This window comes from Artemia sp. Qi Xiang Cuo, chromosome 19 (genome assembly GCF_049724085.1).
Source record: "Artemia sp. Qi Xiang Cuo chromosome 19, ASM4972408v1, whole genome shotgun sequence".
Taxonomy (NCBI): domain Eukaryota; kingdom Metazoa; phylum Arthropoda; class Branchiopoda; order Anostraca; family Artemiidae; genus Artemia; species Artemia sp. Qi Xiang Cuo.
Genome location: NC_142812.1, coordinates 9913008 through 9935087, shown reverse-complemented (window position 1 = coordinate 9935087; position 22080 = coordinate 9913008). Strand labels below are relative to the sequence as shown.

General features: G+C 35.3%; 1 protein-coding gene across 1 annotated transcript in view; it reads left to right on the top strand.

Moving 5' to 3' along the window:
* Positions 1–11237, top strand: part of eIF3m (eukaryotic translation initiation factor 3 subunit m) — a 71808-nt gene extending 60571 nt beyond the window's left edge. Inside the window, exons 6-7 of the mRNA XM_089105533.1 lie at positions 763–956; positions 11015–11237. Of these exons, the coding sequence (XP_088961659.1) occupies positions 763–956; positions 11015–11206 (386 nt within the window). The 3' untranslated portion in view covers positions 11207–11237. The remainder of the gene's footprint in view (positions 1–762; positions 957–11014) is intronic.
* The last annotated feature ends 10843 nt before the right edge of the window (positions 11238–22080 follow it).

Sequence of the window (22080 nt, the reverse complement as noted above, 5' to 3'; positions counted from 1 at the left end):
AGAATCAAATCGCGAGAAACGCACTCATTTGTCATAAACGTGACAACGGGATTACAAATGCACTAGAACAAAGCCAGTTGTATTGGCTGGTTTAATCCGTTTTTTCCTGTCTTATTTGGTTTTTAAAAAAATAATAAGTTTCTCTTTATTTCAAGTGTGTTTTGTCCTCTTTCCTTTCTAATAAAACTAGCGGAAATTAGAGCTTTTGATATCAAAGTTGTTTTTGTCACATCTTGATGCCTAAAAAAGGAGAAAACGAGGATATTCACAAAAAAGAAATCGATCTATCAATCAACAAATGACAAAAAACAGAATCAAATCGCGAGAAACGCACTCATTTGTCATAAACGTGACAACGGGATTACAAATACACTAGAACAAAGCCAGTTGTATTGGCTGGTTTAATCCGTTTTTTCCTGTCTTATTTGGTTTTTTAAAAAATAATAAGTTTCTCTTTATTTCAAGTGTGTTTTGTCCTCTTTCCTTTCTAATAAAACTAGCGGAAATTAGAGCTTTTTATATCAAAGTTGTTTTTGTCACATCTTGATGCCTAAAAAAAGGCGAAAACGAGTATATTCACAAAAAAACGACTTAACAATCAACAAATGCCGAAAAATCAAATCGTAACAAACACGCTCCAACATTTTCTAGAGGTGTCCATCCCAGAGGACAAAAATAAATAATTGAATGGATTTGCTATTGTTTTGAAAATTGTGTATGGCTAATAAGATTCGCATCATTTGTCAATATGTATTTTAATAGGTCTGAGCCATGAAGAGAATGTTCGAAAAATGAGACTGTTAACCTTTATGCAAATGGCTGAAGCGAAAGAGGAGTTGACATTTGACGAAGTGCAGGATCAGCTCCAAATATCTGAGAAGGACGTCCATCAGTTTATCATTGATGTGCTGAAAACCAAGTTGGTCAAAGCTCGCGTAAATGACAAGCAGAAAAAGGTTTTCATTTTATCTGTATTTGACATTTTATTTTATGGAAATAGTTGTATTGATGCTAAAGGAACTGTAAAATCAGGCCCAAATCTCTGAGAATGATTTACATCAATTTGTCGTCGATATGCTGAAAAGCAAGTTGGTAAAAACTCGTGTAAGTTACAAGCAGGAAAAGGTTTTCATTTTATCTGTATTTGACATTTTATTTTATGGACATAGTTGTACTGATACTGAAGGAACTGTAAAATCAGGTCCAAGTCTCTGAGAATGATTTCCATCAATTTGTCGTCGATATGCTGAACAGCAAGTTGGTCAAAGCTCGTGTAAGTAACAAACAGGAAAAGTTGTTGTCATTTGACAGTGCAAGGTCAGCTCCAAATCTCTGAGAAGGATGTCCATCAATTTATCATTGATGTGCTGAAAACCAAGTTGGTCAAAGCTCGCGTAAATGACAAGCAGAAAAAGGTTTTCATTTTATCTGTATTTGACATTTTATTTTATGGAAATAGTTGTATTGATGCTAAAGGAACTGTAAAATCAGGCCCAAATCTCTGAGAATGATTTACATCAATTTGTCGTCGATATGCTGAAAAGCAAGTTGGTCAAAACTCGTGTAAGTTACAAGCAGGAAAAGGTTTTCATTTTATCTGTATTTGACATTTTATTTTATGGACATAGTTGTACTGATACTGAAGGAACTGTAAAATCAGGTCCAAGTCTCTGAGAATGATTTCCATCAATTTGTCGTCGATATGCTGAACAGCAAGTTGGTCAAAGCTCGTGTAAGTAACAAACAGGAAAAGTTGTTGTCATTTGACAGTGCAAGGTCAGCTCCAAAGCTCTGAGAAGGATGTCCATCAATTTATCATTGATGTGCTGAAAACCAAGTTGGTCAAAGCTCGCGTAAATGACAAGCAGAAAAAGGTTTTCATATTATCTGTATTTGACATTTTATTTTATTGACATAGTTGTATTGATACTAAAGAAACTGTAAAATCAGGTCCAAATCTCTGAGAATGATTTCCATTAATTTGTCGTCGATATGCTGAAAAGCAAGTTGGTCGAAGCTCGTGTAAGTTACAACCAGGAAAAGGTTTTCATTTTATCTGTATTTGACATTTTATTTTATTGACATAGTTGTATTGATGCTAAAGGAACTGTAAAATCAGGTCCAAATCTCTGAGAATGATTTCCATCAATTAGTCGTCGATATGCTGAAAAGCAAGTTGGTCAAAGCTCGTGTTATTTACAAACAGGAAAAGTTGTTGTCATTTGACAGTACAAGGTCAGCTCCAAATCTCTGAGAAGGACGTCCATCAATTTATCATTGATGTGCTGAAAACCAAGTTGGTCAAAGCTCGCGTAAATGACAAGCAGAAAAAGGTTTTCATATTATCTTGATTTGACATTTTATTTTATTGACATAGTTGTATTGATACTAAAGGAACTGTAAAATCAGGTCCAAATCTCTGAGAATGATTTCCATCAATTTGTCGTCGATATGCTGAAAAGCAACTTGGTCAAAGCTCGTGTAAGTTACAAACAGGAAAAACTTTTCATTTTATCTGTATTTGACATTTTATTTTATTGACATAGTTGTATTGATGCTAAAGGAACTGTAAAATCAGGTCCAAGTCTCTGAGAATGAGTTCCATCAATTTGTCGTCGATATGCTGAAAACCAAGTTGGTCAAAGCTCGTGTAAATGTCAAGCAGAAAAAGGTTTTCATATTATCTGTATTTGACATTTTATTTTATTGACATAGTTGTATTGATACTAAAGGAACTGTAAAATCAGGTCCAAATTTCTGAGAATGATTTACATCAATTTGTCGTCGATATGCTGAAAAGCAAGTTGGTTAAAGCTCTTGTAAGTTACAAGCAGGAAAAGGTTTTCATTTTATCTGTATTTGACATTTTATTTTATGGACATAGTTGTGTTGATACTGAAGGAACTGTAAAATCAGGTCCAAGTCTCTGAGAATGATTTCCATCAATTTGTCGTCGATATGCTGAAAAGCAAGTTGGTCAAAGCTCCTGTAAGTTACAAGCAGGAGAAGGTTTTCATTTTATCTGTATTTGACATTTTATTTTATGGACATAGTTGTGTTGATACTGAAGGAACTGTAAAATGAGGTCCAAATCTCTGAGAATGATTTCCATCAATTTGTCGTCGATATGCTGAAAAGCAAGTTGGTTAAAGCTCGTGTAAGTTACAAGCAGGAAAAGGTTTTCGTTTTATCTGTATTTGACATTTTATTTTATGGACATAGTTGTGTTGATACTGAAGGAACTGTAAAATCAGGTCCAAGTCTCTGAGAATGATTTCCATCAATTTGTCGTCGATATGCTGAAAAGCAAGTTGGTCAAAGCTCGTGTAAGTTACAAGCAGGAAAAGGTTTTCATTTTATCTGTATTTGACATTTTATTTTATGGACATAGTTGTGTTGATACTGAAGGAACTGTAAAATCAGGTTCCAAGTCTCTGAGAATGATTTCCATCAATTTGTCGTCTATATGCTGAAAAGCAAGTTGGTTAAAGCTCGTGTAAGTTACAAGCAGGAAAAGGTTTTCATTTTATCTGTATTTGACATTTTATTTTATGGACATAGTTGTGTTGATACTGAAGGAACTGTAAAATCAGGTCCAAGTCTCTGAGAATGATTTCCATCAATTTGTCGTCGATATGCTGAAAAGCAAGTTGGTTAAAGCTCGTGTAAGTTACAAGCAGGAAAAGGTTTTCATTTTATCTGTATTTGACATTTTATTTTATGGACATAGTTGTGTTGATACTGAAGGAACTGCAAAATCAGGTCCAAATCTCTGAGAATGGTTTCCATCAATTTGTCGTCGATATGCTGAAAAGCAAGTTGGTCAAAGCTCGTGTAAGTTACAAGCAGTAAAAGTTGTTGTCATTTGACAGTGCAAGATCAGCTCCAAATCTCTCAGAATGGCGTCCATCAGTTTATTATTGATGGGCTAAAAACTAAGTTGGTCAAAGCGTAAATGACAAGCAGAAAAAGATTTATATTTGCTCCATAAATTTTTGGAGCTTCTGTAACTTTTTCTGTTTACAATTTTTCTAAAGATTTTTTCAGGAGTAAAAATGTTTTATTGCCTCCTAAAGCAAATTCAGACATCAACGGAAAAAACTAAATCCCTAATTAAAACAAAACTCCTTTAAGGTTTCCATAAATTGTGATATCTGAGCGATTGAAGAGGGGCAACAAGAAGTCGACTTTTTGCTTTGTCTGCTGCCAGAGCTTTAAACCATATTACAAATTTCATGGAAATTACAAGAGATGTGGAAGAAAAGGCTTGAGTAACCTACCCTCTGGTTACACCTCTAACTAAAACCAGGCCTAGAAAGAGTGGACGTAGGGGAATCCCTCTCCTCTGCCTTGATTGGTCCAAAAAGACTCTCGGAGAAATTCGAAATATTTATTCCCTCTAAGTATTCTTTTCAGAACTTTTACCCAGTGATAAGCTACTCTATATTCTCAAGGGGTGACCTTTAACCTTCTTCACATATGCAGAACAACCTTTTTTAGAACCTTTAAGTCCCGTCTTAATTAGTGTTCTGGTGTGACTAAATCGAGTAACGAAGGTAATAAGGATCAGTTGTTTTGGACAATAACGTGAATAAGGCGAATAGCAGTATTGAAGTTGTGGCTGCCACTAGCTACTAATATTGGTAATTATGGGTACCACACTACAACATATTACCATACCTCGCTATTAGGGGCTAGTGGAGAAAGCTCCGCTTAATATGGTAATTAAGAACTTGCCTAAAAATCTCCCTCTTCTGTTAGGTTAATTTTTTTATCCTATATTTGTACGGCCATACATCGGTAAAAGAAAGTCGCTGCTATGGTATTCCCCCTCACTCTGGAAAAATATCCCTGATCAAGCTGGTACCCCCAGCTTTGTCCTTTTTACCCAACCTAGCTTAGCTTAAGATCTCTATAGAACATATAGAAAAACTCATTTTAATTATCGGGTCAAAAGATCAGGACAAAAAACTGACCAATCAGGTAAAGTAGCTGTCAATGAGTTACATGGAACTCCATTTACCATCATCAGGGGAATAAGATCAATGGGATAAAACTAAAACAGCTAGCATGGTGACTCATACTTAAGAAATATTTAAAGAAAATATTAATGTAATGAACCGATGTGCTTTCAGCAAATTTAAAGCTTTAAAAATCACTACGTTTAAAGAGCAACGGAAAGTGAATTTATATGAAAGGAAAGGGGACGTTTATTTGGTAAAGAACTGGATTATATGCTATGACATGCAACAAGCAGGTTCTATTTTCTTATTCATTTTATTTATTTTTTTTCTTATTCATTTTATGTAATTTTTATCTTATTCATTTTATACGTTTCATTCTATTGATTCTTATTCGTTCTATTTTTCTTATTCGTTTTACTATTGAATCAATACTTGGTAATAGGTTCAGAGTGATTTGAATTTTAGAAGGTAAAGAGAAAGGCGTGTTTGTTCTATTTTCTTACAAGGAGAAATCTATTTGTACTAACAAGGAGATTAGAAAGGAAAGAAAGGTGTCGTTTGTTTTAATCGTCGTTTGCGTTGATTCAAGACAATGCGAGATCGACCTGGCTCAGTTTTGGTATAAACTTCTAAATTCCAGATTCATTATGACTCTTATTGCACCAATTTGTTGAAAGACGGGTATATTGACCAGTTGAAGGTAGAATAGTCATTAGCCCAGTGGTGGATCCAGGGGAGGGGTGAGGGGGCGCGCGCCCTCTAACGTAGTCTAAAGTAGTGTAATTTACTTAATTAACGCAAGTTTGCGTTAATTAAACTTGCTCCTAATGCAAGTTTATCAGATCAACCTATTTTGCCCCCTCCCCCTCCTAAAAAAATCCTGAGTCCGCCCTTACATTAGCCTCTTGATTTGAGGCTGAACTGGGCGGTTTGATGAGAGATAGCCTGTCTCCTCCGCGCAATTGAAGTTAGTTCTTAAGTGAAAAAGCTTAAATAGCTTTGAGGGCGATAAGACCCTATAGATCTTGACACTCCAATCCTCTGTCCAGCGATAGGTAATCAGTTAAGGGATGAACCCGTTTCGTTGGAGCAACGGCGAGAGAAGAACTACCTATTAATATGCGTACATTGATAAATGAGCATTAATTCTCAGATGAACAGACAGCATATTATTTTAGGAATTACGGCGTGATCCTTTCTCAGAGTCCAAATTGACAAAAGACTTGATAGGATCCACTTTGAGCAGCAACTGATAGGACTGATAGGAGCGACTAAATTAGGTACTCTGCTCGACTGATAGGAACAACTAAATTAGGTACTCTGTTCGACTAATAGAAACAGAGTACTCTGTTTGTACTCTGTTCGACTGATAGGAGCAACTAAATTAGGTACTCTGTTCGACTAATAGGAACAGAGTACTCTGTTTGTACTCTGTTCGACTGATAGGAGCAACTAAATTAGGTACTCTGTTCGACTAATAGGAACGGAGTACTCTGTTCGACTGTTCGATTGATAGGAGTAACTAAATTAGGTACTCTGTTTGACTAATAAACCAATAGGTGATCTGAGTTTAGACCAGCGTACGCCAGATTAGTTTCTGGAAAGAAATAAAATTTTGGGATTTTGTGCCAACTTGCCGAGACAAAGTCACTAGACGAACTATATGTGTATCAATTTTAATTTCAAAACAGACGGGTGTGGAATGATATTGTCGAGGCTTGTCAAAATATATTCAATAGTTAAATCAGCTTCAAATATTTTCTTAGCCCAAAACTAAGTTTTAATTTGAAAATTCTAAAGATTTCATAGTTTATTTTTTTCCAATTTTTAATGATTTTGTAAGTCACACACCGCTGCGTTTTCGCGAAAATCTTAGCATTTTTCTTATTTTATCTCTGATTTAATTCAAGTCACCTTGTCATTCCGCTGGGCCTTTTTTCAATAAATAAATAAACAATGTTCAAGTCAGTGAATAAATAATACTGATACTAATATTTTTCGAAAATAAGAATAATAATAAATAGATACAAACAAAATTTAACTTATATTTTAAATATTTCTTTACTTTCATGTTGAAGGAGCAGAGAGACCAACATAACCCTTTTTTGCTAAAGAGCGTAGCAGCTTTTTTTGGGATGGGTATCAAGCTTTCATTGAGTTGGTTGAATTTTAGAGCGTTGGGAAATTATTGCCACCTATATAGGCCCAATCTTATAAAACTACAATTTGGTTGACGCTACGGATTTTTATTTTATAATTTAAAATATAGTAAAAATGAAATCTGATTTTTTGAATTGGTTAAGTGGAAACTAACACTACCATACATATTTTATAAAATAGTAAGAACGAGGAATTTGATTTTTAATGAAAAAACCCTCCATGTGCAGTTACGCATTTGTTGATAGTAGTGGTTGCTGAATTAAAAAAAAGAAATATGGGTGATAAACAAGCTAAAAATATTCGAAACTAAGCAGATTAAGAAGCAGTTTTTTCCAATGAATATGTAGCTATCTTTTGGAATAAACAGATTACTCATTTTCAGATTTGGACGCACGAAAAGCGCTGTTAAATTTAACTAATCAGTTTCGCCTATTTGTTTTCATGATCCAATGTGCCCATACTGACAAAAGTGTGGTATTCCTCTTAATTCCTTAATTCCTAAATCCTCTAAATTCCTCTTAATTCCCCAATATTAGAAAATTGGAGTTTTCAGGTTTTAATCTAAGAAGAGTTCATGGAGCAAAAATGTTTTATTTTGATGTCCTTGGTACTTTCATAGTAAAACAAACTTGGATGACTTTTGGCCTATCCACAAGAAATTAGTGGGGGGGGGGGGAGAAGGTACAACTTAAATATTGATCTGTTAAAGTTGTCATTAAAATGCCTTGAACAATATGAGAGCGTAGAGCACTAATTATAGACCGCGTAGATTAAGTATAAAATAAAAATAAAATATCAATAATAAAATTTATGAATTACCATTATACAACAAAACACAAATAGAGAAAGTTAAATTTAAAAAAAAGTGGAAAAAGGCGTGAACGAGGAAAAATAAGACAAAAAAAAAGTCAAACCGTCATGAGGGGAAAAGCGGCAATATACCGTTACTGACAGTCTATAGTGTTGATCGGTCAGCTTCACAATAATTTTTACAAATAAAACAATTCATCATCTTCTAATTCTGATGCCAGTGAGGAAGATAAAGCAGAAATTTGCACATTTTCAAATTCACTCTGTGCGTATTTTAGATTGAAAAATACGCAGTAAAAATCAAATTTTTTTTATATTTTAAACAAGTTTTTAGCTTATACTTACATTGGCTTGAAAATCACTTTGTCTTTGGTTTAATCACAATGACAGTCGTGTGTTTAGTGTTTATATGGTATGGTTACTGTGTAAGTCTTTGGCGTTATACCCTCCTGTGGACCTGCGGCTGTAATTTCTCAACGTTATCGCTTGATAGCTAAGACTCAGCTTTATCTGTCTACTAAATTATATTTATGAAATTAACAGCTTTTTAAACTTGAAAATCAGTTGCAAATCATTAAAAAAGTACGATTTTCCGTTTTTAAAGCAAGTTTAGATAATTCTCTAAAGAATAGTTTGAGTAATATCATAATTCTGGCTCGGTAATTGGGTATATATGTGAAACCAACGGATCCACTTATACAAGTCCGGGGCGTTTTCCAAAAAGGGCGTAAGTCCACTTTTTTCTGAAAATGAATTAAGCATATGGTTCGAAAGAGCTCGAAGAGATCTATCGATTGGTCTATTCAAAATGGGCTTATCTTTAATTTTGACCGAGTTATAATTTTTTCCAAAAGGGCGGAAAAAAGAGCGTAAGTCCCTTATCTTCTAAGTAACGAAAAATTCAGCCACTTGGACATTTCCAGCGAATTTCGATCGAAAAGTTAACTAGGAATCAGTCTTCAAAGTTTCAAGCTTCTTAAATTCGAATCTGAGAGAACGATTTTTTCATGTGCGTTTTTATTTTCATTTTGCTCTTCTTTAAAATTAAGAAGAATGGACTTAGGCCCTTTTTGTAAAACTTCACGGAAGTGTCTTATCGTTTTAGTGCAAATTACAGCTGTAACCTTGTCACAAAATTTCATGTTTCACAGTTAACATAAACATTAATGGCTTTCTCTTAATCGTTCAATAGTATGCTTGGTTAAAAGAAATACTTTTTTTAAAATATCTTTCGCAAAACAACTTTCGTTGTGTTTTAATCGGCAAATCTTTTCGCATGTCTATACCGACGATTCATCTTAGTACTATCGACAATCAAATTAAATGCTAATACGTTTTTTAAAATATTTAGCTGGCACATCTTCAGCCAAATTTATTATTTCTTTTCCATATATTTGTGATGTCACTAATATAAAAAGGTTTTTTTCTAAAATAAAAGTCCAAAACGAATTTTTCCAAGTCATGATATCTTAAAAAGGGTACTAGAACTTTTAATTTCCAATCGAATTAGCTCCTTTAAAAGTCAATGATATTAAATACATTCTCAGACCACACTGGCTATATATGACAAATGAAACTCAGAGAGGAAAGAAAATAACGAAAAGAAAAATAAAATCATAAAAGGTGAAAAACGAGGATTTTTCACCTTTTTGATTTTATTTATCTTTTTGTTATTTTCTCTCTTCTCTGAGTTTCATTTGTCAATGATATTGCTAGCTATTATCGAGCGTCGCAGCCTAAGATATTTCTTATATGCCCTTTTGAAAACCTTCACGCCGGATAATAGTAAAATGCCCGTTTTCAAAAGAAATTGTACTGCACTTGTTGAGAGAAAATTTACAAATAAATCAATAGATTCATTATTTATATAATTTATTGTTCGTTCAATAAGATAACAATCGATTGTTTAAGGCTTATGTTGCAGTGCTAGTTTTTGTTTATTTTTCTTCAGGCTCAAGGTTTTAATTTTTCAACATAAGACGACAATTTTTCTATCAGTTTATAGCCGATATTCAGCTTTATCATCCACTAAATTGCATTTCTGAAGTCTGTTTTTTCATATTCTTCTTTTTTAAAGGAAAGAGACGTTGAAAATTGGTTGAAAAAACATTGAAAAGCAAAATTTTCTTATTTTTAAGCAAGTGTAGATCATTCTCGTAGATCTAGGTTCAGGCTTAGAGGTAGTATCATCCCTGGTAACATTACTAGGTAGCATTATTAGTAGAAATGATGTATGCAGTGAAGATGTTAAAAGTAGAATAGCCAAGGTCCAGGGTATTTTTGATAGTTGACATAAACTTTGGAAGAATAGGAAGATAAGTCTTTGAACCAAGATTATATTATTGGAAGCTACTGGGATGACAGTGGTCAAATATTGTTCTGAAACATGGGTGTTCTGGAAGTGTTTTGGTTATGGGTACTCGTTTTACCGATCATATTTCGACTGCTAATATTTGTGCGAATTATATATTTGTACGATGATAATATTTGACTGATCTTTACGAAAAATTTGGCTCTATTCGGCTTTTTAAGGCTATAATTTCATTGGGACAAGCCTATGGCTTTCTCCTGTATTGAATAAAATAAATAAATAATGAGAGAATGGTAGAGACGTTTGAGAATATCTACGGTTGAGAACGTTTTACGTTTGAAGTATAACAGGTTGCCAAAAACTGTCCTTTTCTGCCATCCATCTAGGGTCAAACAGAATGAAGATCGTCCGGACGGGGTGGAAAGAGGTTGTAAGAAAGGATTTAAAGGAAATTGTAACTTCTTGGGAGGGTGTAAAGTGGGGAGCTTTGAATGAATTGGGATGGAGGAGTAGTGTGCGCAGCTGTGTTGGCCTCAGGTGGCTTGGTGCTGTAGTGAACTGTTAGTAGTAGCGATAGTGGTATGTTCTAACTTGAGAAGCATTTTGCTGCTGGAGGCTGAATTCACGTAGCTCGACTAAAAACATGTCTTCATGTGGGCGAATATTTGCTTCGCTTTGACTTCAGATCTATGTAAAAAAAAAAAAAAAAAAAAAATTTCTTTCGGCGGACAAATTTGTATTGCAGTGTTTAAATTTATATTTCTTTCAGATTCTTGTGTCAGCAACTATGCATCGAACATTCGGGAAAATGCAGTGGGCTCACCTAAGAGGGACTCTTGGCTCTTGGGATACGCATCTCAAGAACCTTAGTAATGGCCTTACCGCTGTTGTGAAGCTGCAGGCTGATATCATGAATAAAGCTGGGCTAGAGGGCTCTCTTGCCCCTCCTATGGTGTTGTAGGTTTTAAGATAATAAAATGAAGGTCTCCTAAGTAATTGATTTTCTTGTTCAAGTTTTCTAGTGAGCAGGGATAGCCACTGACTATCATTCCTGTTAATCTGACACAGATAAAGAGAAAAGTGGAAACTTCCTACATTGTAGCGATAGAATAACATGCTGACTTAAGTGCCTCCTGTGGCTATTGGGATTGATAAATGGGGGAGAGGGCAATTAGTTGAATATTTATAACCAGCTATGGTCTTTTGCCCAGATAAATACTGTCTTTAAGAATAATTAATTTAAAAAAATTTCCGAAAAAGAAGTTTTTCAAAGAAATGTAAAGGCCATTTTAAACTTAAGATCCGCAGATACAAATACCTGTTAAAATTCAAAAATGACCGGAAATTACTATTAATGAATCAATGAAACCCAAAACGAACAGAAATTAAATAAACAGTCATAGCAAAAACATACAACAAATAATAATATAAATGAATAAATAGATCTTGAAGCGAATAATGCTTAACTTGAATATGTAAATCAAGCTTCAAACGAAAAAAAAAAATTGCTATTGAAGTATAAATGAAACTTAGAACGAACAAAAAATTAAATAAACATTCAATGCAAACAAACATACAATAGATATTAATGTAAATGAATAAATTAATCTTAAAACGAGTGAAACTTAAATTGGATCTGCAAATCAAGCTTGAAACGAACAAAAATCACTACAAACAAGACTTTGGGTATCGCCTCTTTCTCTCATTGTTGGAGTCTAAAACCTACTGCGTCATTGGCGCTTTACTGAAAATTAATTTTGTTGCAAATATTTTCTTTTGTACTTAATATTGAAAATAAACATTAACATTACAGTAAAATTTTGAACTGATGAGCTTTCAGCAATTAATATCATTACACATCAAATATTCAGTTTAATTTATTAGTTCTTTCTAAAATTGTTCAAGACGAATATAGCTTCAGTACAAACAAGAGTTTGGATACTGCCCCTTTCCTTAACTGTAAAGACCAAATGCCTACTGCGTCGTTACCGCTTCACTGAAAACGAATTATATTATAAATATTTTCTTTTCCAGTTCTTACATCATTGTAAATAAAAATAAAATTACAGTGAAATAGAATCTTGAACTGATGGATCTTTCAACAATTAATATTAATATATATCAAATATTCAATTTGATTTTGTTTATAATTTCTAGGGCTGTTCAGGATACATATAGTTTTCAGTAAAGCGCCAATGACGCAGTAGCATTTAGACTTTTACAATGAGAGAAGGTATCGATACCCAAACTCTCGTTTGTATTTATTTTTGCTCGTTTCAAGCTTGGTTTGCATATTCAATTAAAGTTTCACTCGTTTTAAGATTTCTTATCAAATGAGCTCTCTCTGAAGTTTATACGAGCATCTCTTTCATAAGAACCATATACCGCCTCAGGACATAACTTACAATGCCTGCCCCCCGGACCCAGGGGGGGGGGGGGGTGTCGACACTGGAGTTTTTGTTATCTGACCCTTGAACTACTAAAAAAATAGCTATTTTAAAATTTAGACCGTATGGGTTTAGGGAAAAAAGGGCCTGAGGAGCTAGGGGCACTCCAATTTATTTTGACTTAAAAATTGAACTAGAACTTTCAATTACCATTCAAATGGGCCCTCTCTGAAGTTTATGCAAGCATCCCTTCCATAAAAACCGTATATGCCCCCAAGGCATAACTTGCAACGTCTGCCCCCGGGCCCTGGGGGGTTGCGTTGACACAGGAGTTTTTCTTACCTGACCTTTGAACTATTTTTAACCAAATGGCTCTCTAAAAATTTTCATCAGATGGTTTGGAAAGAAAGGTGTGGGGGGGCTAGTTGCCCTCGGATCTCTATTGACTCTTATTAACAAAAAAAAACCGTTTGCATAAAATAAGTTTTTTTTTTTTAAAGTAAAGATCTCTATTAAACCAAAAATGAACAAAAATAGAATAAAATAATCTACCAAACATACAACTACCACAAATCAGTTTCAATAAATAAATGAAACCAAAAACAAACAGAAATTAAAATAAGTCAAACTCAAAACGAGCAAACACTAATCTGAGTAGGGTTCTAAACTCTATGCTTTCTAAAGGCCAGAATATAATTTGTACTTTACTGAAAACAAAATTCAAATAAATTTACTAAAAAAAAATTGTATTGTCAGTTTAATAGACATATGCTGATATTTATTCCTTAAAATCCTTAAATGGTTGTCATCCGCAAAGACCTTATTTCCAGAACTTTCAACTACGTTGAACAAAATGGCTATCTCAAAATTTTGATTGGATGTGTTTGGGGAAATGACTGGGCCTGAGAGGGGGGTTAGTCGCCCTCCAATCACTTTCGACTACTAAACAGGGCAATAGCCCTTTCAATTTCCAATCAAATGAGCCGTTTTGGAAGTTTCTAGCAAAACGCTTTCTATAAAAAACGTTATATGCCCCCGGGGCATAACTTACAATCCTTGCCCTGAGGCATTTGGGGGGGGGAGGGGTTGTCATCCTAAAGACCTAATTTCCAGAACTTTCAACTACGTTGAACAAAATAGATATCTCAAAATTTTGATTGCATGTGTTTGGGGAAATGGTGGGCGTAAGAGGGGGTTAGTTGCCCTCCAATTACTTTCAACTATTAAAAAGGGCACTAGCCCTTTCAATTTTCAATCGAGTGAGCCCTTTTTGAAGTTTTTACGACAACTCTTTCTATAAAAACCTTATATGCTCCCAGGGCATAACTTACAACCCTTCCCCATAGGGCTCTAGGGGGAGTGTCATCCTCAAAGACATAATTTCCGGACCTTTCAACTACGTGGAACAAAATGTCTATCTCAAAATTTTGATTGTATATTTTTTGGGAAATGGTTGTTGTGAGAGGGGGGTTAGTTGCCATCCAATCACTTTTAACTTTTGAAAGGGCCACTTTGAATTTCCAATCGAATGAGCCCTTATTTAGTTTCTACGAAAACACTTATAAAGACCTTATACGCCCCCTGGGTATAACTTATAACCCTTGCCCTGAGGGGTTTAGGGGATTTGTCATCTTCAAAGACATAATTTTCAGAATTCTCAACTACTTTGAACAAAAAAACTATCTCAAAATTTTGATTGGGTGTGTTTGGGGAAATTGTGGGCGTGAGAGGGGGGTAGTTGCTCTTCAATCACTTTCGACTATTAAAAAAGGGCACTAGCCCTTTCAATTTCCAGTCAAATGACCTTTTGTTGAAGTTTCTACGACAACGCTTTCTATAAAAACCGTATATGCCCCCAGGACATAACTTACAACCCTTGCCCTGACGACTCTGAGGAGGGTATCATCCTCAAATACCTAATTTCCGACACTTTCAACTAAGTTGAAAAACATAAATGTTTTAAGATTTTCATTTCATGTTTTTTGAGGGAATGGTGGGTGTGAGAGAGGGGTTAATTGTCCTGCAATTACTTTCAATTATTAAAATGGGCGTTAGCTTTTTGAATTTCTAATCGGATGAACCCTTTTTCAAGTTTTTGCGACAACGCTTTCTATGAAAAAAAAACGTTATAGACCCCCAGGGCATAACTTACAACCCTTGCCCTGAAGACTGAGGGGAGAGTGTCCAGCTCAAAGATGTAATCTCCAGACCTTCCAACTGCGTTGAACAAAATGGCTATCTCAAAATTTTGACTTGATGTGTTTGGGGAAATGGTGGGCGTGGAAGGGGTGTTAGTTGCCCTCCAATCACTTTCGAATACTAAAAAGGGCACTAGCTATTTTAATCTCCAATCGAATGAGCCCTTTTTAAAGTTCCTATTACAACGCTTTCTATGAAAACCTTATATGCCCCTAGAGCATAACTTACAACCCTTACCCCGAGGGTTGTGTGTGTGTGTGGGGGGGGTTCATCCTCAAAGACCTATTTTCCAGAATTTTCAACTTCATTGGAGAAAACGGCTATCTCAAAATTTTGATTGGATGTGTTTGGGGAAAAGGTGGACGTAAGAGGGGGTTAGTTACCCTCCGATCACTTTCGACTATTAAAAAGGGCACTAGCCCTATTTCCAATCGAATGGGCCTTTTTTGAAGCTTCTACAACACTTTCTATAAAAACCTTATATGCCCCCAGCGCATAACTTACAACCCTTGCCCTGAGAGCTGTGGGGTGAGTGTCCTCCTCAAAAGCATAATTTCTATCTGGAAATCAATTACGCTGAACAAAATGGCTATCTCAAAATTTTGATTAGATCCGTTTGGGGAAATGGTTGGCGTGGAAGGGGTATTAGTTGCCTTCCAATCACTTTTGACTATTAAAAAGGGCACTAGCTATTCCAATTGAATGAGCCCTTTTCGAAGTTTTTACTACAACTCCTTCGATACGTAGTGCCCTGGCCAAAACCAAAAAATAAATAAATAATGAAAAAGTGAACTCGAACTTTCAATTTCCAATCAAACGAGCCCTCTCTGAAGTTTATACGAGCATCTCTTTCATTAGAACCATATATGCTCCCAAGGCATGACTTACAACGCCTGCCCCCGGGCCCTTGGGGGTTGAGTCGACACCTGAGTTTTTGTTATCTGACTTTTGAACTATTTTTAACAAAATGGCTGTCTCAAAATTGTCGTCGGTTGGATTTGGGGAGAAGGGGGCGTGGGGGGGGGGCTAGTTGCCCTCCAATCTCTTTTGACTCTCAAAAATTCAACTAAAACTTTAGATTTCTAATCATCTGAGCTGCCTCGGAAGTTTATAAGAGCACCCCCTCCATGAGACCACGATATTCCCCCAGGGCATAGCCAACAACGCCTGCCCCTGGGCCTAGGGGGGATGTGTTGACACCAGATTTTTTGTTATATGATCTTTGAGCTATGTTTAAAAAAAATGGCTATCTAAAGTTCCTATCAGATTGGTTTGAGGAGAAAAGGGCGTGGAAGGGAAAGCTTGTTGCCCTTCGATATCTTTTGACTGTTTAAAATTTAACTAGAACTTTCAGTTTCCAATCAAATGAGCCCTCTCTGGAGTTTTTACGTGCATACCTTCCATATGAACTATATTTGCCCCCAGGACATAACTTGCAACGCCTGCCCCCGGGCCCTGGGGGTTTGTTTTGACACCGAAGTTTTTTTTATCTGATCTTTGAACTATTTTTAACAAAATGGCTATCTTGAAATTTTTTCGGATGTATTTGGGGGAAAGGGGCGTGGGGGATAGTTGCCCTCTCATCTCTTTTTGCTCTTAAAAACTGAACTAGAACTTTCAATTTCCAATCATATGAACCCTCTGAATTTTATACGAGCATCCCTTCCGTAACAGCTATATATGCCCCCCCCCAGGCATAACTTACAACGACTACCCCGGGCCCTGAAGGATTGTATCAATCCCGGAGTTTTCGCTATGTGATCTTTGAACTATTTTGAAAAAAATGGCTCTCTCAAAGTTCTTATCGGATGGGTTTGAGGAAAATAGATCGGGGAGGGGGGGGCTAGTCGCCCTCTGATCTCTTTTGACTCTTAAAAAGTAAACGAGAACTTTCGATTTCCAATCATATGAACCCTCTCCAAAGTTTAGACGAGCACCCCTTCAATAAGAACCATAGTTGCCCCCAGAGCATTTCTTACAACATCTGCCCCGGGCCCTGGGAGGTTGTGTCGACACAGGAATTTATCTTATCTGACCTTTGAACTATTTTTAACGAAATGGCTATCTCAAAATTTAATTGGATGGTTTTTGGGGAAAAAAGGATGTGGGGGGGGGGGCTAAATGCCATCGGACATATTTTGACTCTTAAAAATTGACCTATAACTTCCAATTTCCAATCAAATGAGTCCTCTGAAGTTTATACGAGCATCCCTTTCATAAGAACCATATACACCCCCAGGACAACACTCACAACGCCTGCCCCCCGGACCCTGGGGGGTTTTGTCTACACCGGTGTTTTTGTTATCTTATTTTTTAACCATTTAAAAAAAATGGCTATCTCCAGATGGATGGGTTCGGGGAAAAAGGTGTAGGGGGGGGGGGGCTAGTTGCTCTCTGATATCTTGACTCTTAAAAAGTGAACTAGAACTTTCAATTTCTAATCAAATGAGCCTTCTATTAAGTCTAGGGGTTTGTATCGACACCGTAGTTTTTCTTATCCAACCTTTGAACTATTTCTAACAAAATGGCCCTTTCAAAATTTTCATCGGATGGGTTTGGAAAAAAATTTGTGGGGGGGGGGCTAGTAACCCTCGGATCTCTTTTGACTCTTATAAAGTGAACTCGAACTTTCAATTTCCAGTCAACTGAGCCCTCTCTAAAGATTATGCGAGCATCCCGTTCATTAGAACCACAATTGTCCTCAGTGCATAACTTACAACGCCTGCCCCTGGGCCCTAGGGGGTTGTGTCGACAGCTGAGTTTTTGTTATCCGACTTTTGAACTATTTTTAACAAAATGGCTATCTCAAAATTTTTATCTGAAGGATTTGGGTGAAAAGATGCGTTGGGGGGGGGGGTGCTAGTTGCCCTACAATCTCTTTTGACTCTCAAAAACTGAACTAGAACTTTCAATTTTCAATCAAATGAGCCCTCTGAAATTTTTACGAGCATCCCTTCCATAAGAACCATATATGCCCCCAGGGCATAACTTAAAACGCCTGCCCTCGGGCTCTGTGGGGTTGTGTTGACCCCGAAGTTTCTGTTATATTATCTTTGAACTATTTAAGCAAATGGCTGTCTCAAAGTTCTTATCGGATGGGTTTGAGGAAAAAAGGGCATGGAGGGGAGGGGCTAGTCGCCCTCCGACCTCTTTTGACTCCTAAAAAGGGAACTAGAACATTCAATTTCAATTCAAATGAGCCCTCTTTGAAGTTTATACGAGCATCCCTTCTATATGAAACATATATGCCCCAAGGGCATAACTTACAGCGCCTGCCCCCGGGCCCTGGGGGGTTGTGTCGACACTGGAGATTTTTCTCTATGATCTTTCAGGTATTTTTAACAAAATGGCTATCTCAAAAGTATTTTTCAGATGTATTTTGGAAAAAAGGGTGTCAGAGGGAGGGGGCTGGTTACCCTCTGATCTGTTTTGACTCTTAAAAAGTGACATAGAACTTTTAATTTCCAATCAAATGAGCCCTCTCTGAAGTTTATACGAGCATTCCTTGCATAAGAACCATATATCCCCCTATGGTATAACTTACAACGCCTGCCCCCAGGCCCTGGGGCTTGTGCCGACACTGGAGTTTTTGCTATATGACCTTTGAACTATTTTTAACCAAATGGCTATCTCAAACTTTTTATCGGATGTATTTTGGAAAAGGATGGTGAAGTGGGGGGGGGGCTAGTTGCCCTCCGATCACTTTTGACTCTTAAAAAGGGCACTAGGACTCTCGAATTCCAATCGAATGATCCCCCATTGAAGTTTATGCGACGACCCCTTCCATATGAAGTGCCTCCGGAAAAAAATAATAAAACATTGGAGCCGTATGGCCTTTACTATAGGCAACGCTATAGCATTGCCTCGGATATTACCACTTTGGGTAAGACAGCCTTTTGTGCATCGGAAAGTTATTCCTATAAGGAATAACTATAAGTTTAGCTACTTGGAATAACTATAAGCTACTATAAGTTTTGCCTCCTGCTCCCATTTCAAAGACTAGTAAAACAGATAGAGCGAGCCACACTTTTCAATTTTTACCTAATTTGGATATGGTCATAATTATGAAGTCTTAAAATTAATTTATACTTAATCGTAACTAGGTTTAATCAGAATTAATTTTCTGGGATATACAAAAAAAGTGTCCGAATTCTTAATGGCTTGAAAAGATAATCTAGATAGGTCCCGAATTTGGAAAAGTTTATTTACAGCCTTTATTTTGGAAAGTTCATTTAGAACCTTAATTTGGAAAAATATTTTTCATAAGAATAACATCATAGGGGTGATATGGCGTCATGCGAAATTCTTCAGAAACCACAAAATAATTGTTTTAGATGACTGTTTCTGAATGAAATTTATTAGTTTTAATTAATTTGTGAAGTAAAGAGGAGTATAAGAAAAACAAGGATTAGACGCTGTCAAATCAAGAGTATAAAAAACAAAATTAAGCGGATAAAATCCGTGGGTTGAAGACATGCGATAACAAGCCTCACAGCTAATAAAAAAATTTAGTTTATCGTTCTGAATCAACCGTATTCAGAACAAATTAAAAAAAAAAATAGAAAGACAAATTATTATCTTTGTAATCAGTTTTCAATGTGTTGTATTTGGGAAGGAAAGAGCACTATGAAAAAAACAAGATGGTGTCAAATCAAGAGTTTAACTTACAATTTTAGGGTACAAAGAGAAGAAAGAAGGTTGTTTTCTTTATTTCTTGTTTGAAAAATCTATCTTAACATTCGGGATATTTTTTTTTAAAGTCAACCGCAGCATTGTTTCTTAAGGAATTACTATTTCTCAAGAGACAAATAATTCTGCAGTCATAAAACATAATTTGCTTTAAATTTTTAAGTTGTAAACCAGTAAAAAAAACAACTAAAATTAAATTCCACAAATTTGTCATCTTTTAATGTGTATAAAGAACTTTCATTCGTATTTTAAACTTTCTTTTTGTAAAACACCACTGTAACCCCTCTCCTATATAAATCTGAAAGATCTAAATCTTAATTTAGACGCCAGACTTTATTTGGAAATTTAATTAAAAAAACTTTTTCCACAAAATAAGTTTTTCAAAGAAAAGTAAAGAACTCCATCAAACAAAAAATGAGCAAAAATAAAATCAAATAATCTACGAAGCGTGAAACTACCGCAAATCAGCAATGATAAATAAATAAAATACAAAACGAACAGAAATTACAATAAATAACCGAGTCAAAATTTTACTATAATTTCAATGTTTATTTTTATGATTTTAATGTTTATTCAATATTAAGTACAGAAGAAAATATTTGTAATAAAATGGCTTTAAGATCTATTTATTCATTTATATTATTACTTGTTGTATTCCTATTATTGTTTATTTAGTTTCTGTTCGTTTTGGGTTTCATTTATTCTTTAATAGTAATTTCTGGTCGTTTTGAGTTTGAATTTTAACACGTACAGGTATTTGTATCTGCTGAGCTTAAGTTTAAAATGGCCTATACTTTTCTTTGAAAAATTTATTTTTCGGAAAGTTTGTTTTAATTAATAATAATAAAACATTGGAGCCGTATGGCCTTTACTATATGCAACGCTATAGCGTTGCCTCTGAAAACTGAATACAAAACTACTATTCAATAAATACGAAAACTATTTCCTAAGTGATGAATTCCATTTCATTTAGGCACAAAATTCATAGGATTTATTAGCAAAACCTATCTAAGGGTTCTATATGCTCTCTCGTGAAGATAATCTAAGGCTTGTTTGCAATGCAAAATGAATTATTACAGTTACAAAGACAATGATACAGTTATTTTTACCATTATGGAATTGAAGATTCCGTGAATATTCTTATGAATTAGAAATTTATCTAGGTTACTTTATGTATGATTTATCAGTAAATCCACCAGAATTGTCAAAACGGGGGGCAATAAGGTATCATGTCATGCTATTCATCCTTCAGATATTGTGGACCATGTGTCTATCAATGCTATTAATCTACACTATGATTTTGCAGAATGTTGTAACTCCGTTATTTTGGGTGTTTCTGCCCTTTTCCATCCTAATTTTTATCTGGTGGATCGGTGACTATATCTATAAGAGAACCATCTTTAAAATTAATATAAGCGTAATCGTGCTTTGGATACTCTATATTCTTAGAACACATTCTATATTGCAAGATGTTGGTTACCTTGTATTTATTGGTATTTTAATATTTATAGGTATTTTAATATTTATAGGTATTTTAACTGGCATTAGTTTGTTATTTGTAGTTATTCTTATATACTCGCTGTTTACACAGCTCAAGGAGCCGAGGATCAAAGCTGAAGGAGTAATCTCGGCTTGAAGGATGAATTACCTTTCTCGTCATAGATGCAGTACCGTCATAGTCAAAACTACGTCACAGTTTTGTGTAGTAAACACTAAAGAGAATACTTACATATATAACCCATATCTGGGTTATGTGCGGCCATTACTTCAGTACGCACGTCTGGTCTGGGTCCCTCAAGTGGGTATTACAGAATATCTTAGTTATGACATTGTAACTGTGCAGAAACGCGCTGCAAAAATCTACTCGCTGTAAATTATATGGCTTATGAATCTGCTTCATAACAGTTACGATTTTCATGAATCCTTATAACTCAGTTGATTGAGAACCTGAAAAAGAAAATAAAACCTCGTCTAAGTTTGTACTCTTTGAATTGTTGGGGGGATTTGACACCTCCTCCACCACGTAAGACCCTAGGTACAATCCAGTTATTTGAGAACACTATCCCCACCTTAGTTGCGGAGTAAAATTAAGTCTCGTTTAAGGTCATACTCTATGAATTTTCAACAAACAACCATTGAAATTAGGGACTTCCAATAACCGGTCTTTTATAAGCCGAACTGACTTTCGAATATTTCAGGTCACCAAAGTCTAAATTAAACCTCATAATAATGACCTAATTACATCCAGTTGAAGTTTATCAGGAATAGTATCATTCTTTTTTTCAAAATCTTTAATCTTCTTCTTTAAGTTCTTCGCAACAAAATTCCTTAAGCAGTCAATTTTGTTGATGAAATAGTTAGGGATTTCTATAGCTATATCCAAGTTTGTATTCTGAAGTTGTGACTCCTGTTTTGACCTTATTCGAATTCAAGCAAAACTTTTCTAGTTCTTCATCTTCTTCAATACGATTTAAGTTTTCGCTTAAAATTGTAAAGTCGTTCATAAGTGTCTTACGTCTCATCTCATATTTTAAACCTGAAATAAAGTAACAGCAACAGT